This window comes from Anticarsia gemmatalis, chromosome 19 (assembly GCF_050436995.1).
Source record: "Anticarsia gemmatalis isolate Benzon Research Colony breed Stoneville strain chromosome 19, ilAntGemm2 primary, whole genome shotgun sequence".
NCBI lineage: Eukaryota > Metazoa > Arthropoda > Insecta > Lepidoptera > Erebidae > Anticarsia > Anticarsia gemmatalis.
In genome coordinates this window covers 3,033,128-3,050,853 of record NC_134763.1, presented here as the reverse complement: position 1 = coordinate 3,050,853, position 17,726 = coordinate 3,033,128, and the positions used below count along the sequence as shown (strand labels likewise).

At 36.0% G+C, this 17,726-nt stretch overlaps 3 protein-coding genes across 5 annotated transcripts in view; 2 read left to right on the top strand and 1 right to left on the bottom strand.

The window, feature by feature from the left end:
• lobo (coiled-coil domain-containing protein lost boys) overlaps window positions 1–6,143 on the top strand; it is a 141,129-nt gene extending 134,986 nt beyond the window's left edge. For all 3 annotated transcript variants that reach the window (XM_076126513.1, XM_076126515.1, XM_076126514.1), the window contains 9 exons: window positions 1,494–1,704; window positions 2,036–2,183; window positions 2,537–2,646; window positions 2,926–3,073; window positions 3,408–3,684; window positions 4,178–4,399; window positions 4,752–4,961; window positions 5,210–5,301; window positions 5,515–6,143. In XM_076126513.1, the coding sequence (XP_075982628.1) occupies window positions 1,494–1,704; window positions 2,036–2,183; window positions 2,537–2,646; window positions 2,926–3,073; window positions 3,408–3,684; window positions 4,178–4,399; window positions 4,752–4,961; window positions 5,210–5,301; window positions 5,515–5,686 (1,590 nt within the window). In that variant the 3' untranslated portion in view covers window positions 5,687–6,143. The remainder of the gene's footprint in view (window positions 1–1,493; window positions 1,705–2,035; window positions 2,184–2,536; window positions 2,647–2,925; window positions 3,074–3,407; window positions 3,685–4,177; window positions 4,400–4,751; window positions 4,962–5,209; window positions 5,302–5,514) is intronic.
• A 4-nt stretch (window positions 6,144–6,147) lies between these two features.
• Bili (FERM domain-containing protein 8 Bili) lies at window positions 6,148–15,922 on the bottom strand. Its single transcript, XM_076126516.1, has 11 exons — window positions 15,696–15,922; window positions 15,332–15,549; window positions 14,923–15,048; window positions 14,349–14,588; window positions 13,889–14,054; window positions 13,386–13,547; window positions 12,801–12,986; window positions 12,374–12,503; window positions 11,986–12,126; window positions 11,605–11,722; window positions 6,148–6,795 (listed from the first exon to the last, which is right to left on the bottom strand). Exons 1-11 carry the CDS (start codon window positions 15,824–15,826, stop codon window positions 6,611–6,613), a joined length of 1,803 nt encoding a protein of 600 aa, XP_075982631.1. The 5' UTR covers window positions 15,827–15,922; the 3' UTR covers window positions 6,148–6,610.
• Window positions 15,923–16,158: 236 nt separating this feature from the next.
• On the top strand, window positions 16,159–17,596 carry Saysd1 (SAYSVFN motif domain containing 1). The gene is made up of 2 exons (XM_076126583.1): window positions 16,159–16,661; window positions 17,074–17,596. The coding sequence occupies exons 1-2, from the start codon at window positions 16,500–16,502 to the stop codon at window positions 17,467–17,469; spliced, it is 558 nt and encodes a 185-aa protein (XP_075982698.1). The 5' UTR covers window positions 16,159–16,499; the 3' UTR covers window positions 17,470–17,596.
• The last annotated feature ends 130 nt before the right edge of the window (window positions 17,597–17,726 follow it).

The following is a 17,726-nucleotide window of genomic DNA, read 5'->3' as shown; positions in this document are numbered from 1 at the left end:
GATGGCTTTATTGTAAAAAAATACCTTTGAAACATGCTATACATTTATAAGATTTTTAAACATAAATGTTGTCATGATATATTACACAAAAATGTTGGTTTACGTGGGTCCGGTGCGATCGGGATATCCTAGATGGCAAACCGAGTAATTTCGTTTGTTGTCGTTGTTCGCCGCAACTGACAGATGGCGTTGTTGTTCGAATCACATAATATTTAATAACCAAATTAATTGGTTGCATTAAGGAAATAAATTGGATAGCTATGAAACAGACTATGTGGTAAGTTTTAAAAAAAAAACAACGGATGATATAAGTATAAAAAATAATTACGGGTTACGCGGTTTCGGACGTATCATCGCAAGTATACATTATTACGCGTCTGAAGAGCTCCGGCGCAGATAGAACCTATAATAATATTCTGAATCCAGACGGGTAAGCAATGGTCAGTCTATTATAAGGTATTATATTTTACACTGTAAACTGCTACGGATACAGACGAGAGCGGAAAAGAAGGTAACCACAGGAAATCAGGCCTGCCTGAGCCTGTGTCACATTGTGTGCCCTTCGGGTCCCTTTCGTAAATAACCATTAGATGACAAAAGAGTTGTTAACATTTTTATGTGTAGGTGTATCGAGTGCTTCGCAATTCGTGTGCTCAAACGAATAAGCAACAGTACGAAATTCACGCGAGCGGAGCCGCACGGGTCAGCTAGTTAATAAATAAATGAAAACTATTACTGTCCTCCTGCTGAACAAGGGTCTCCCGGAATCGGGGAGCAGTTAGACCGTGAGTCCAACGTCCACCATGCTGTCCTTCTGCGGGTCGGGGACTTTGCATATCTTCTAAAACTATTACGAACTTTCAGGCTTGCAAAGTGACGTTTTCCTTCACTGTTAGAACAAATCGTAATAATTTCTAATACACACGTCATTTGGAAAATCATTGGTGTGTTGCCTCGGGTACCTGAGTGGAAAGCGCTATCACTATCACTGCTCTTTATATGTTCCCAAATTGGGATGAAAAAAAAAACAAAGACAGTTGAATAATTGGAACAAAAAATTTATCATCAATTTACCTTAACTTATTAATTAAAATACAATATCGAAAATTAAAACGAAATAGGATGTTAAATGGAATTTCGATTTATATTCCCACCAATTAAAACTCTACCACGTTTTCATACTTGATAAGTTTATATTTTAATAAATATTAAGAAAAAACTTATTAGGTCGGGGAAAAGTCTTTTCGCATTATAGTATGTACGAACTTGTCATAAAATCTCTTCTCTACTCAAAAAGTTCGATATTTGGGTACCTCACAAGCTCACTGAATGAAACCAATTGAACTGGGTACTTATTTGTGATTCTTGAAGCCAAAGAGACTTTATTACAAGTTCATACATACTATAATGCGAAAAGACTTTTTCCCCGACCTAATATAATAAATGAGATGCCAGCTTGCTTGATAATCATTATACCTTGCCACCTACCGCAGGTGAACATTCAAGATGGATCAGGAGGTCCCGGCTCCCTAAACTATGACCTAGGTGACCTGACTTGCTGGGAACATCTCCTGGCTGGAGAACCAGACCACAGGCGACAGTTTGTTGGCATAGATCTAGCTGATAAGAATACGGCTGTGGATACTGAGAAACACTTGGATATGCCTGTCAGTTGGGTTGAGAAACTGGATATAACTGCCGATGGTGCGTATACTCTAGAATTGTGATTTTTCAAAATTTTATTTTATGTCCGTAGTGTTGATATAACATGTTTTGCAACTACTATTATATATTTCGGAATTCTTAGGAATAACAGATATGGAGTAACTTGAAGAAGATATTAAAATACGATGCGCGATGTAAGCCCTGTTGCAATGCAGATCTTTAGCCACAATCACCAGACAATAGTTTGAAAATGCACGCAGTGGCTATTTAGCCGTCATAGCAGAAAATTACAAAACTCTAAATAAACAGGCTCATATAAGACAAATGGTAATTCAATTTAATTATTTGTATCTACGTCTTTTTCTTTCAGAATACGAACAGCGGTACCCAGGCAGTCATAAAGTCATTCACTACAAGAAGGTTCTGTTGGAAAAGTTTTCACCTTACTCAGAACGGGACGGGATTGTCAAAAGAATCAAGATATTTGACGATTACGCGCTCACAATACCTGTGTTAACGTAAGATAATAATTTATTATTTAACTAGGTTTCTGGAGACTAGATTGCTTTTGGAATCTCAATATATTTCAGTTGCTAGTAAGCTTCTCTTTTGTGACGTGTGTCTTGTGCGACATTTGCTTTTGAAATTTACTGCTCAAAAAGTTATTTTAAGGTTTTTTATACGAACTTATCATTCATAGTTTCATTAATAAGTGAACAGCACTTTACAAAAAGCAAATAGCTGCTTGTAAAAATACATTATTTCAGGGATATTTGTTTATGGTATTTATTTTATAGCGGATAAATTTTGCACCAGACGCCATGACACCGTAAAATAGTAGATATATTTTAAAACTGCTAAATATTTGCAGCTATGAATGGTATGAACATAGAGTGGACAAAATGCAATCTGCTAGAATCGACCATGTGAAGCGTGAAATAAAGGAGGTATTCGCTAAAGGGAGAAGAGATCAGATCATCAGTAAGTACACATTTGTAATGGTCAAATGTTATTATAAAACATTACAGATAGATATATAAACCATCAATTTCGACAAAAGGTCAAGCTGAGGGAACACAGGTTATAAAATCGTATTTTGTTTATCACAAACATCAAACACAGGCAAAGATATCCAGGCAGCGAAGAGAGATGATTTAAAGCCTGTGACAACCACCAATCAAAACCTAAATCAACAAATTACAGTAAGATTAAATAACGTTTCTTTGCAATTCTTCATCTAATATTATGTATGTGTTCCAGAACACACATATTCCATGGATGCGCCGACGTCATCAGTTGAAGGCGACCGCACCTTGGAGTTCCATTACTACGCGAGGATCGACCATCTCGCCAAGATTGTGTGCACTCCTCTCAGTTTTGACGAACATTATACTGATAGAGATGATCGGTAAGATGCTTATAGGTATTAATGACCCATATAATAGGGGTAGCCATTTACCAGGCACGTTAGCAAATCTCGGGCATCTGCTGAAAATATTTGAATACAAATTAGAAAAGACCCAAAAAGTACTTAGCCTGAGACGTGAATCGAACCCGGGACCTCATGATCAGCAATCGGACGCCAACCAAGTTTGGTAACGAACTTTTAATGGCAATAGGCTGGCCTAATAATTAGCGAAACGTGAGTGTATTTCATACACCTCTGCCTATTCTTACGGTTAAAAATAGGCCTGACGTTATGTAAGTGTGTTTTATATGTCTACAAGGAATTTTTATTTCAGGCTAGAATCACGTGAAATAATCTACACAGAAGGTACGAAAGCAGAGCCGAAACGTCAAGTGAAAGACATCACGGAGACCTACAGCCGTAACTACGCTATACCAGCCAAGAACGACGTGTGGAAGAAGATTTATCACATGCAGGAGAATACCATGCAACTTTTATACCAATACGCTTATAATTTTGTTACTAATGATACGAGACATTTCATCAAACCAAACCTGGCTGAGACGGGTGGAAAGATCTTGTTTTATCCGGATAAGACTTCTGGTTATATTGTTCGTATACCTACTATTTATTTAGCTCTGAGAATTATTACTGGCCGTAGAAATAGTAAAATGTGGATGAACTAGATTCTGCTTGTAGAATATTATGTGTTTAAGTTCCCACCACTGTACTTAATTATCTTCTTGTGTTATCAATTAAACATCTCTTCTCGATGTAGCCATGGCCCGTCTTCAACATGATGATTATGATTATAATTATATACAACAAGCTCCTGTAATACATATTCTAGCCAAAATTCTGTCATTACACATGGTCCCCATAGTTAATTTAGGTCTCTAACTAGTAATAAACATGCTCAAAATGTTCTAACCCTTATCAAGAAATATATTTTTTTTAAGTCTAATAGCCTTCTTCCACACTATTCGGGTCTCTAACCAATTGCTAAAATGCATAAGAAATCTGTTAACTATGTAGAAACCTTTTTTTTATTCCAGAGGCCTCTTAAACTTAAAGCACGGTGATTTCATCGCTGTCTTCTTCCAGGCCGATCCTTGCGCTAAACCACCCCGTCCCCTCGACGTGTACTACGCGCTATGCGACAACATAGACCATGAGTACAAAACTAACAAACACATACGCGACCGAGAGACAGACATCAATGGATACCTACGACAAAGACACAGGGAGTTGACGGAACCTTTGCTGTACGTCGCGCTGTTTGATACTGAGAGGAATGAGGCCGCGAAGAAGGGCTGGAGAGAACAGGTTAGTGGTTTAAAAGCATTTTTGACCTCTTCCATGTATATTCGCAATCTTTGAAAGTATTTTTGGCCATTTTGATAGTTCTGTCTCTTTGCCTACTGGTTGCTCTACCAGTCCTCAATTGTAAAGCGTAAAATTACAGTTAGTGTCTAGTAGTCCCTATAAAATAAGAGCTGGGAACCAAACTACACCATTCGTCCTTAGTTATGTTTATGACCGTACCTGAGAAAATTGCAAGCTAACTAAATATATTTTCTGAATAGTATATAATCTTGATAGAATTAGTCACCAGAAACTAGGTCACTATAATTTGCCAAAGCGTTTCTAAATTCACTATTTTCTGGTAATTCTCAAGGAAATCCGCAAAGCCGAAGTGACAGAGCGAGAGAAAGAAGCAGAGATTGATCCGCTCGCTCCATACCTGGCGCGTATGTTCGGTTCTGGCCGCGGCACCGGAGTACCACTCACTATCAAGGAAGCCACTCTTGTTAGAGAACAGTGCATCAACGACTTTAAAGCTAAGCAGCTGGCGCGACAGAATTTGGTGCAAGCGAGGTTTGATAAGGTACGAATAGATAGCATTACTATTTTATAGAAAGTTGTTTTCCATAAAGCCAGAAAAAAAAAGTGAAAGGAACATAACACACACAGAACACCTCATTATGCTCTTAGTCAGTGTGGAAACAACCAAACTCTTTCCTAAGATAGAATACTAGGATCCAGACGTTGGTCATTATGGTGTTTCAAATGAAGTCATAGAGTTAATATAACGATATAGTAACTAAGTATATACCTAAATATTTTTATTTCCAGTACAACACGGAATACAAGGCGAAGAGGTTGTGGTACTTAGCCAACCAGTATATACTTACTCCAGAAAAGGAAGCTGCCTACTTCATTGCTAGGTTTGTACATTTAAAAGTTAATACCAACCCTCTATTACTGTCTTTTTCAAGTTGATTTCAGTCACGATATATTGTCACCGGAATCATAAATATACACTGGACCGTATAAAGAGGTAGATCAATGTCCACTTTCTTAATAATTCCCTTTTCTTTCGAGTTATACCTTTTACCTGAAAAATCAATGGTTCCTAAAATATTGTACTTTATTCACAGCGCTGAACTATCCTTCAGAGTGCACAGCTTGGAGGTACGGCTGACACGTCACAGAGACTTGTCCGGCCCACGGTTCAAATCCATGATGGACTACCTCGACAAACACCCACTGCTCAGAGAGTACAATAGAATTAAACAAGGACATCGCTCGTTTACTAAAATAAAGTCTTAAAGTAGCCCTTTAGTCAAAACGACCGTATTTTCGGTAAGAAGCTAGTTTGTCGGCGGTCGCGTACACTTACACTTATTTTATGTACGTATACGAACCAACGTATATAAAATTATAAACGTATACGCTCGTACGAGCACGTGCTCGCATATTTACTCGTATAATTTGATAAAAGCTGTTAAAGGAAAAAAAGATAAATACGCCCTGCATCATATGCCTACGATTTTCTGGTAAGTGACGTTTCTGGGAGTAAGAAGCAAAATTAAAACCTTTTGTAGTAGGTAACTACCAGATTAATTAGTTTATATTCTATTTCTTTGAATTATTTACGAAGTTATAAATGTATCCTTGTTAATTAATAGTCGTGTTTTTATGAAGTAGTTATTTAGTATTATAATAATTTGTTCTTTTAAATTTACTGTCGACATTTTGAATACAATGTTATGAAGTAAAACACGTTTCTTAATAACGATTTTTATTTACAATAAATAAACCTTTAGTCGAAATAAAATTATTTGTTTAGAACGCCACATACCAATTTGCACGTTAACATTCACAAAATATATAATACAATAACAAAAAAATAATTGCCATGAACACTTAAACAGGGCAAATTGTATAATGAAATTTTGAAAATCATACGAATGCCGAATATAGAAGTTATCGTCTCTACCGCATACAAGTACGCAAGTTGACGAAAAAGGCATTGAAAATGTATGCATCTGCTTTCAATTTATATTAGTCTCCTGTTGGTTAAGCTTGCCAGATATGACAGCCTGTTGTAATAGTTTCATATTAGCTAATGTTTGTGCAAGAACCACGACGATTGCGAATGGTTAAGTATTCCAAACTCCAGCCTCGCCCAGTAGGCTGCCGCGACTATCTTTGTTGCCAGACTCAACAGTTATTTATGGAAAGTTTCGTTTGTTAATGTTTGGGCAAGATCCACGATGGTTGCGGGTGGTTAAGATGTGTGTTCCAGTCCCCAGCTCCTCCCAGCAAGTTGCCACGACCGTCGTGTGTGGCCAGTGCTAGTCGTGATAGTTTGTTGGCAAGGCGACGTTGAGGGGAGTCCGGGCGGGAGAGTGGTGGGAGGGATATACTGCCCGAATCTGAAGATAGAAAAACTTTTATATAATACGACGTAGATAAATGGAATATATTGTTATATAGCCAGTTGCGCTCACCGGTCGGTAGATAAATCTGTAAGTTAAGCAACCGTTGTAAGGTCACATAATATTATAATGCAACGGGTCTTATACGCGATTGAAAATTTAAAGGTTAGGATACCTTATTTGCTGCCCGACGTTTCGATCGCATTACAACGACCGTGGTCACGAGCTGACTGATGTGGCTGCTAGGCGTCGTCTTCTTGCGGCGCGAGTTTCGACGCCTACCCTCACTTGGTTTTCACTTAGTGTACATTGTTCGGAATTGTCGGTACTTCGACACACAACACTAACGACGTCTTTACACTGGCGCGTTACATCATGCCGGCGACGGCTGCACTTGCTGATGACAGGATTCCACGTAGATGATAAACGGTATCCCTCTTCACGGTTGAAATTAGTATATTTTTTGATTTCAACCGCTTCTCGTACTATCCTGGAGTAATAGTGACGATCTGTGGAGAGGACCCGGGGTTGATGTAGCTCGATCCAGTGATTGGTTCCTGCTTCCAACAAGTGCTCAGCTATCGCGGATTTGTTGACTTGCCGGTTCTTGACAGCTGCGATATGTTCCTTGACCCTTTCAGCTATTGTTCTTTTGGTACAATGTACACTAAGTAAAAAAACCAAGTAAGGGTAGGCGTCGACACTCGCGCCGCAAGAAGACGACGCTTAGCAGCCACATCAGTCAGCTCGTGACCACGGTCGTTGTAATGCGATCGAAACGTCGGGCAGCAAATAAGGTATCCTAACCTTTAAATTTTCAATCGCGTATAAGACCCGTTGCATTATAATATTATGTGTACTATGCTCTTTAAAATATAGCTTGATTAAAATGACAGTTCTAAGCAAAACAGAGCACACAACTTTGTAGTGACGTCTAACGAGTATTGCAAATTGAAACACGAAAAATCTGTCTTGTCTAGCATTATAACTATTTTTTAAATCGGATCCTCAATAAGAAATCAGAATAATTCAATACAATCAGCCTTTAAACTAAAAATCAGTACTATTTTCTTTAGTCTTAAAAATAAACCTAATAATTTTCAACCTCTCTACAAGGCTACGTCATGTTGCAAAAATTTTAGTGAGGAGACACAATAGATAAGAGTAAATCATCTGATTAATCGTTAATCGCGAAGTACACTTTGATACTATTCGTGACCAAGAATTAATAATTAATCTCCAAGATTGTTCCAGCGATTCTGATGGTAGCGATGAGGATGATACTGATTTAGGATGCGCACCATTAACTGCGCATCCTATAGTACTATCATCCTCATCCCTATCATCAGATTTGCACCATTAACTGAATAAATTAATTTTATTTAACTTTAATTTCATTGTTTTATTTAATTGATCCTAATTAATACTAAACTAGGAGAGGTCTCCGTGCGGTGTTAAAAGTAGGGCTGGTCGTCCTATACGATTTTGCTTAAACAATAAGATTCACAACAACAATTTGTAAAAAGCTTATTCAAAAATAATTGAATCGAATATAATTATTTTAGATTCGATTTTTTCGCTAGCGATTTTGATCAATACTTCTACAACCCTAGTCAAAACAGTTTGACATCTGTCATTCTAATCAAGCTATATTTTAAAGACTATAGTCGCGAGAGTTTAAAAACATTAATTGCAAACCGCGTGTGCGTTCGCGCAGCGGAATGTTGTTGAATTTAAAGATATTAATTATGCAGATATTTAGTGTATGACGTCGTATAATTGTGTATGGTAAAAAAAAAATTGTGTACGCAGCCATTGTGGAGAAATTCACCAAAAACTGATTCCGCTGGGCGAACGTTGTCCTGGCGGAACTTATTTTAATCCATAGACTTTAGAAGAAAAGAGGTGTGTCCAAAAATTAGTGTGTATTTGTGTGTAATTGTGTATGTATGAATAAAATGAGTGCATGCATAAACTTCGGAGAAATTCAAGTTTCCGCTACGCGAACGTTTGGCCATTAGCTAGTTTTCATATAAAGCGCTTACATAGAGAGCTGTAGATTTTTACATACGTTGTTTTGAATTTGTTTATATTTGTTTAAAAAACAGATTTAGAAAAAATCGTAGGGCTTAAAAGATAAAAATATAAACGTAAAATACACTTAATAGGTCTTAGTTCTTAAAGTATGCACTTTGGGGTCTAGATTTTCACGTTTATACAAACCTTGTAAGTATCTGAAACATGTTGCCAAGTATCAATGATGTTCCGTTAGTAATTAAAGAGTTAAAGGACAATTTTACCATGAATAGATCACTGTTTACAAAACAGTCAAATATCACGACGTTCTAAAGGAATTGCATGGTAAAATGTATGCCAAAAATTAGTTTATTCATTCAACTATTCACATGCAAAATTTCATGTCATTAAATTTAGTAATTAAAGAAATCAATTAAAATACTGACGAAGCATCGAAAACCTACATAACCCGACCAAGTTCGGATAGCTACAAAAAAGCGGCCCAGCCATATATCTAAGAGACGTTCTTAACCTTCCAATATAGTATTTACTAATATGGTACAGTTCCGTACACAAGCGTTAGGAAAAAATAAAACAATTGCATTTCTTGAATTAAAAATATTTTTTTAATAATAACCCAACTATCTACGATAAAAACTAATCTTCAATTAACAAGTACTTTTCTATTTAAATATCCGTGTACAAAATTTTTTTTTATTAAGTGTATTACATATTATTGCCCTCTCTTTTCTTCAAGGATGGAAGTACCGTTTCAAGCGGGAAGCCGCGCGCGTCCTGTTCGACTAGCAGTTTGTGGAATATTCCACAGACGTTAAATTACGTGCGTTCACAAGAATATAATTAAATCAAAATATTAACTTTTAAAAAATGTGAATACCTATCGGAACTCCGGAATTATTCCAGTCAATTCTGGAGCTGAAAAATCGGAACAATTGAACAACAATTTGGTGTACAAAAATAAATGACCTTTAAATTATATCGAAACAACAATTGTGTTATCACCTATACCAATTCAATACCGGTATTATACGGTAAATTTTGGGATGTTACCTAAATATATTGCATGGACGCTTTTTTGTAGCTATCCGAACTTGGTCGGGTTATGTAGGTTTTCGATGCTTCGTCAGTATTTTAATTGATTTCTTTAATTACTAAATTTAATGACATGAAATTTTGCATGTGAATAGTTGAATGAATAAACTAATTTTTGGCATACATTTTACCATGCAATTCCTTTAGAACGTCGTGATATTTGACTGTTTTGTAAACAGTGATCTATTCATGGTAAAATTGTCCTTTAACTCTTTAATTACTAACGGAACATCATTGATACTTGGCAACATGTTTCAGATACTTACAAGGTTTGTATAAACGTGAAAATCTAGACCCCAAAGTGCATACTTTAAGAACTAAGACCTATTAAGTGTATTTTACGTTTATATTTTTATCTTTTAAGCCCTACGATTTTTTCTAAATCTGTTTTTTAAACAAATATAAACAAATTCAAAACAACGTATGTAAAAATCTACAGCTCTCTATGTAAGCGCTTTATATGAAAACTAGCTAATGGCCAAACGTTCGCGTAGCGGAAACTTGAATTTCTCCGAAGTTTATGCATGCACTCATTTTATTCATACATACACAATTACACACAAATACACACTAATTTTTGGACACACCTCTTTTCTTCTAAAGTCTATGGATTAAAATAAGTTCCGCCAGGACAACGTTCGCCCAGCGGAATCAGTTTTTGGTGAATTTCTCCACAATGGCTGCGTACACAATTTTTTTTTTACCATACACAATTATACGACGTCATACACTAAATATCTGCATAATTAATATCTTTAAATTCAACAACATTCCGCTGCGCGAACGCACACGCAAACCGCTACGGGCCGTTGTAAGGTCATTCCGTAAATGGGCGACCGCATAGGGATATGTGAACTGTCTCCGTGCTTTGAAGGGAACATAAAGCGTCGGTCCCAGTTATTGTCAATTAGGATAACAGTGGTTATAGTACGGCCGCTGAGTAATTACCGATTTGACAGATTATTCTTTAAATTAATCGATATAACCTTGCACGAGCGACACATTTGCCGAATGATTTAGAATACCTCTTTAATATAAAACTTTATGTCAAAATATCATATAAGTAATTTTCCAATAAACACTGTTTCAAAACTTAAAATAGTTTGTAAATAATATGAAAACATTTTTTGTTCTTTGGCGCGCTTGTATAAAGTTACATTGTGCGGATTCGTGCGTCTAGTTTTCATAGTGATGTGCTTAATAGTATTCAGTCCGAATTCATTGGAATAGGTATGATTTTTATTTCAAGGAATATTGATGGAATATAGGAATAAGGAATATGGATATTTATTATATTTCATCAAGGATACTCCACCTAATGAAGAACTTGTGTCTTTAACTATTATTGGTTTTGATTTTATTTAATTACATTCTATACTTGAATATTTAAAAACAAACTGTTCCAAAATGATATTAGGGTTACTGGCTCAGCCACTTCACTAGTTTTGTCAATTTGTCATGTGTCAAATCGGTAATAACTCAGCGGCCCTACTTTAAGCCTCGTCAAAGGCCTTCGGGCGGCTGGAACAACCTATTCTAGTCCTTAAGCTCGTGATATTTTTCAGTAACATAAGGTATACACTATACCATAATATAGGTATGCCTTTATAAAGGGGAACAAAGTACGAAAAAAGAACAAATAATCTAAAAACTAATATTTCTGTTTAGAAGACCCACCTGAATGATAGTCATAGTTGGCGTGATCACTAGGAGTTTCTTGTCCAAGTCTCTTTCTGTACTCTCCCGCGAAGTGCTCTATCAATGTATCCATCATTATAGCTTGTTTTGAAAATACCTGAACAGAAACGTATTTTTCAGTTATTGTAGAAAACAGTAATATACTTTGATTTTTTTATAATTATTATAGTTTTTTGCAGTTTCTTTTACATTAATCAATATCGCGAATCATTAAATAGCTTTTAACAAATATCATAACAATAGACTAGATTTTTTAACTATTTTCAGGCTGGTCAGGTTACGGGCTAAAGTTGCTTTAATGTTGGTTATTTTTAGTTAGTATTAGTGGGTCTATTTATATTAGTGGGTCTTTTAACTTACCTGTAGTATTTTTGAAACTCGTAATCCATTTTCTACGACCATGAACTGTAAGAACAGACATGGGAGGCAGTCCTCGTTATCATCTGACGGTAGACCAATATCCCAGGATAGCTCTTCATATAATAAACCTAGTAAAACAGTCTGGAAAAGAACACACAACAATTTTACTAAGAGCTTTAAAATATTAAAATTAATTAAAGAAAGAAGAAACATTAAAATGTTTTAGCGACAAAAAGAGTAGTGGACCATATCTACGAGATTTTGATCTCGACATCAGGTATTTGAATTTCGTATAAATATTCTGAGCTTATACATATACATGGAGTACTTTTGAAAAATGCCCTTAATCCTAATTCTTCAATTTAATCAGGGGTAAAAATATACTTACGCTCTCCGTATCATCAATAACATAAACTCCATTAGAATTGACAGCGACCAGCACTGGAATGTCCTCATGAGTCAGCAAGCTTGTCAGACTGCGTACCGGCTGTTCTATCTGACCTTGGAAGAAGGCAGCACTGAAATGTAAACCAAACATATTTCTCTTTTTTTGTTGTTTTCTTCGATGGCCTCCGTGAAGCAGTGGTTAAGGTGGTTGCCGCACCACTACCATAGCATTGTGGGTTCGATTCTCACACAGGACAATATTATTTGTGTATCCATAAATAGTTTCGGTTCTGGTTGTACTTTGTATCCGTTTTTTATATCGTTAATAAGATATAAGAGGAAAGAATAATAGTCCACTGTCCATTCCTAACATATTATTATTTCCTTTTACAAAAATGTGTTTTTAAATATAAATAATCTTCACGTACCCATAAGTAGGTAAAGTCCTAGTATGTGCCAGGTACTTATGCCTGAGTTTCCTCGGCGGCGCGGCGGGAGGTCTCTGCGCTTGTTCCAGCAGTCTTGCTTCTGCGCTGCCTTTACGACCAGCTGGTAATAGCTGTGCCCACCGACCGGACCGCGCGTGTTTTGGTAAGTACTTGTCTTGTTGGGCCCTAGAAGAAGAAATGAGGACTCATAATTTGGAATTAGTGCTGCAATAAATTGAATTCTGTAGTACACTGAATAAAAATCTGTAGTGAAAGCTATTTACATTCTAAGAATAAGGGGATAATAATGTGTTGCTACCTATAACATACGACGTAAAAAAAATAAAAAAGATGGAGATGTATTTGTACAATGCACAAGTATCTCAAGTCTACGTAGACAAAATATACTCGGACAATGTTCCATCCCGCAATCACTTGAATTTTTAAACTGCTTAAAGCAACGCGAATACATGGCAATGTAATTTACTGTACTTTAATTATGTATAGATTGACGTAAGCCCATTCATGTTGTCCCATTTTTTTTTTTACTACACTGTACACAGATTAGTTTACATAGTTACCTACCTAAAGAACTTGGCAGTATGTCGATGTGGATCGTAAGGTCCCAGTTGTATCCTCGCCTGGAGACCTCCGAGCATCACTGCCTGAGCGCTCTCCAGTGGATACCTTCCTGTCACCACGTTGTGACGAGCTTCTTCATAGAGCAGCTCTTGGATACGGGAATCTCTGGAAAAACACATTTCATCATATGAATTTTATCAGAAAAGGTACTCATCACCCTACTATCTAATAACTTCGTAATACCTTGTTTCATTGCATATGCAGACCCAATGAACTCAGATGCGGTTTTTGAGGGTTTTTAAGGTTACGAGAAAGTCACGAATTATATTATATGTAGTGTTGAAATTTAACATTTTATATGTTAGGCCGAAACGCAAAACGAAAGTAGGCATGAACCCAATCAAAACGGCGAATAACTTTCTCTATCTGATCTGAAAGCCCAATTATTAGGAATCTAGTGACGTCTTAGATAAAATAATAAAAGAACTCTAGTCTTATTAACTTACTTGATCCCTTCCTCCAGGTGTTTGGGAAAGAACACGTTTCTCTGCAGCCTCAACACAGGTTGATCTCGCGCTCGTCTCGACTCCGAGCCGTGCCCGTAACGATTCACTAGTTTTAACCAGTTGGCCCAGAACTTCCACGGACAGTGGTGAGGTTTTAATTGGATTTCTGGAAGGAAAAAGAAAATCTGCTCAGTGCTCAGTGTTTGTTTTCTTAAACGTATAATCCTATTCTCATTTTAAGTACTTTTGTTAAAGGTTCTATAGAGGACACGATAAGACGTACCTAATAACAAGAAGATTATTTTTGCCCTACTCATTCTTTTACTAGTGAAAAATGCAATGTTTAATTGAATATTTTCACAATGGGAAAGCACATCACAGACGCATCGCAAATCAATTTTTGAAATATTTATTACGGATTCGCCGGCCGCCGCTCCGTCGCTGTCTTTTACAAACTCACCTAACAAAGGACTGCACATCCACAACGCGAACACATTAGCAGCTAAACTCCTAGTGCTTGGCTGCGAGAGTCCCAGCTCCTCAGTAGCCAACAGAGCATTAAGAAACCTGGACGCTGTCACACAAGCTGGTACTTCTTCAGAGCTCATCTCCATCATTACAGCAGTTTTAGACATTAGGTAGATACAGGTCACTGGATTTGAAGACACTGTGGATGAAGAGGCTGTGCTACCTGATGAACCTAAAAGTTTGAAAAACGTCATTACATCTTTGCAGAATTTATTGACTGAGTTTGAGCTGTTTTAGTCTAAAGTGATTCCAGTCACTTGCATTCGCCATTCCGCAAACGAGCGGCGAACTACTGAAACTATAAAAATAAATTAATTATTGATTCTTTTCTTTCTACTACCCAAATTAGCTAATAGTTCGACCCCCAATGGTTAATGGTTAAATGGGGTATAAAATTTAATTCGCGAGCGGAGTTTTAATGTTAAATACCTACATTTTAAGGAGATCTAAAATCTATTTGAAACTTAGAACTATGAAATCTTACACTTGACTGTATCTGTGTTTACCTGGTAAAGGCGGTGATATAGCACTAGACGAGCTGCCTCCACTCGTAATAGGCTCTGTAGTGCTAAACGATCCTGCTGCTATACTACTCGACCCCGTTTGATTCGAACAGCTACTGAGGTTTGAGCCTGAAATATAAAGTTGACTCGTGTCAGTTTATTAGAACAATTTTTGAAGATACTCATATTTCCATTGCTTAGTCCCTGTTTAGCTATCAGTGCAAGCTCTTATGTTAATAAAAGGCTATTAAACGGCTAATTATGAGTTTTTAGTAGAACGACTCTTAAAAATCTTAGAAATAAAATAAAAACACGAATAATAGACATAGTTAGAAACATAAACGGCTAAAAAATAATTACATTTGTGTGACAATGAATTCGCATTATGTATAAAATTTATTAATAGTCTTACCCATAACACTTTTTTCGAGCGAATCGGAACTGTTGCTTTCCTTAGAATCGGGTTGTAAAGGTTTATGTGGATCATGTTTGTCCCACTCATTATGCCGTCCTAAAGGACTGTAGGACAAGTGCGGTAGTCTCTGAGATACTGAATATAAGTGCGCATTCACTTCAGCCTGAAGCTTCTGGCTTTGTACACTGTAGTATTCTTCACGAGATCTGAACTCACTGAAAAAAATATTTGTAATTGTAATATTTTTTTATTTGTAAATAAACCGAATTTCATTCGTTAACAGTTACAATATTATCGTTTTTATTATAGTTACTTATTGTTTACGTTTATTTTGGTTTTGAAGTCTCCTTTTTATACTTACTTGTATTGATATTCCGCTTGCATAGGATATCCCCGACGGGAATAATCCACTGGGATAATTGTTATATAATTTCCACTATTTTGCACATTAGGATTCTCTCCATAAGCCCCCATTTCAGATTGATGTTCCATCTAGCTAAATATTTCAATTTGTTACAGAATTTTCATTTTTGTAAACATACCTCCGGCTGGACAGGATATCGATCGGGCTTCGCGCCTCTCGTGGCGTTAAGCGTGTGTTGCCACTTTAGTGAAAATAAACTTTCGTGAAATATTAGAACTGAGGAAAAATTGTGCTGATATCTACCCACCCTCAGTTATTAATTTATAAAGTCAGATGTCAATCTATCTAATTACTTTTAATATGTTCTTGGTTAAATACCTTCCCTAGAGTTCGCAAAACTAAACGTAGTTTTCGAATCATTCGTTCAATTTTCTGTCAAATATTTTGAATGACATAATAACAGCTGTGTACTGACGTGTTTATTTTGCTAATTGGTTTTCGTTTTGTATCCAAAATGATAAAATAATTATCTTAAAATCAATCAGTTTCTTATCTTTGATTTAGTTAGTATTTTTTTTCGATGTTACATTTCATGAATCTCGATGTGAAGTAAAGAATACTATTATTTTGTGATTGCAAATAGAAGTTAACTTGTTGAAACTTCTGTAACGAAAACAAACAAATCCATAATTATTACCATTACAATAACCAAGGATAAGTGTGTAATAATCAAAACAAAGTTATTTGCACATCTTGAATCTTTTAATATATCGAATCAATCGTAATATTTTTTTATAACGAATGGAGGCGAAACTCAAAGAATACCGCTCTTTACGACGACGAAAAGAATTTATAGATAACACCAAGGACAAGATCGAAAAATCGAAGGAAAAGATAGTAAACTTCTTAGTTCCTAAAATATTCAGAAATATGGGCAAACAACAGGAAGAGGAAGTCTTGTTGGTGAGTTGTTTAATAATCTTTTTTCATGAATTTTTGATCAATCAATCAAGGTTGTCAATCTATTAACAACTATAATATGATCTGTTCTAACCTATCTTCCAATTCTAGTACCTGTTAAACAAATAATCGTATTTAAGCGACCTGAGAATAGGTATTCTAGATTGAAACAGTATAAGGGTTTACACAACCATAATTTATTGTGTATCCAGTCATTATGTAGGCTACCCAGGGCAAATAACCATGTAAATGTAGTATACATGTCTGTATGTACATATTAACATAATACAAACTTTCAAGTCTTATTACCTTATATTATGGGGATAAATTTAAACTAAATGCTAAAAACCATCTCAGTAAGCTAAAGTTTCTCTCAACAAAAATCTCTTAAAATAAACTTTATTTCTGTTTACAGATGGAAAATGAAGAACCTCCTCCACTGGAACACCCAGTAACCAACCCTCCAATAGAAGATATAAGTGAAGTTATATCTGAAGTGAGTGAAGTAGAATCATTTGAAGAAGAAAACCCAGAAACATGGAGACAATGCATCATAAAATACGCTGTATACGGAACAATATGGCTGGTGTTTTATATAATCTTCCTAAAACTACAATTTGGAGCTGTCTTCTTCGTATTATCGGTCTTAATATTCATATACTTTAATACTCGGACAAGGCCTAGGAAACATGGAGAGGTGTCTGCATACAGCGTCTTTAACGAAAACTGTAAAAGCATTGATGGGACTTTGAAGGCTGAACAGTTTGAACGAGAGATACGGTATGGAGCGGGCACTGTGAGAAGTTTTTAATTGACATTTTTTGTAATTTAAGTGTATTGCCTTAGTTTTGTCTTTATATTTATTTGTGTTTACCTATTTATTGACATTCCCTGCTTGATAAACTTAGAATTTAAATACAGTGATTTTTATAAACTAACCAGTGTTTCTTACTTCATCATAAAAAGGTAGAATAAAAAAGTTTGAATGAAGCTTATAAGTGTAACATAAAGTGAGCATAAACTTATCAACTGGACTTTATTGTCTGGCCTACATTTTAGTGTAACTAG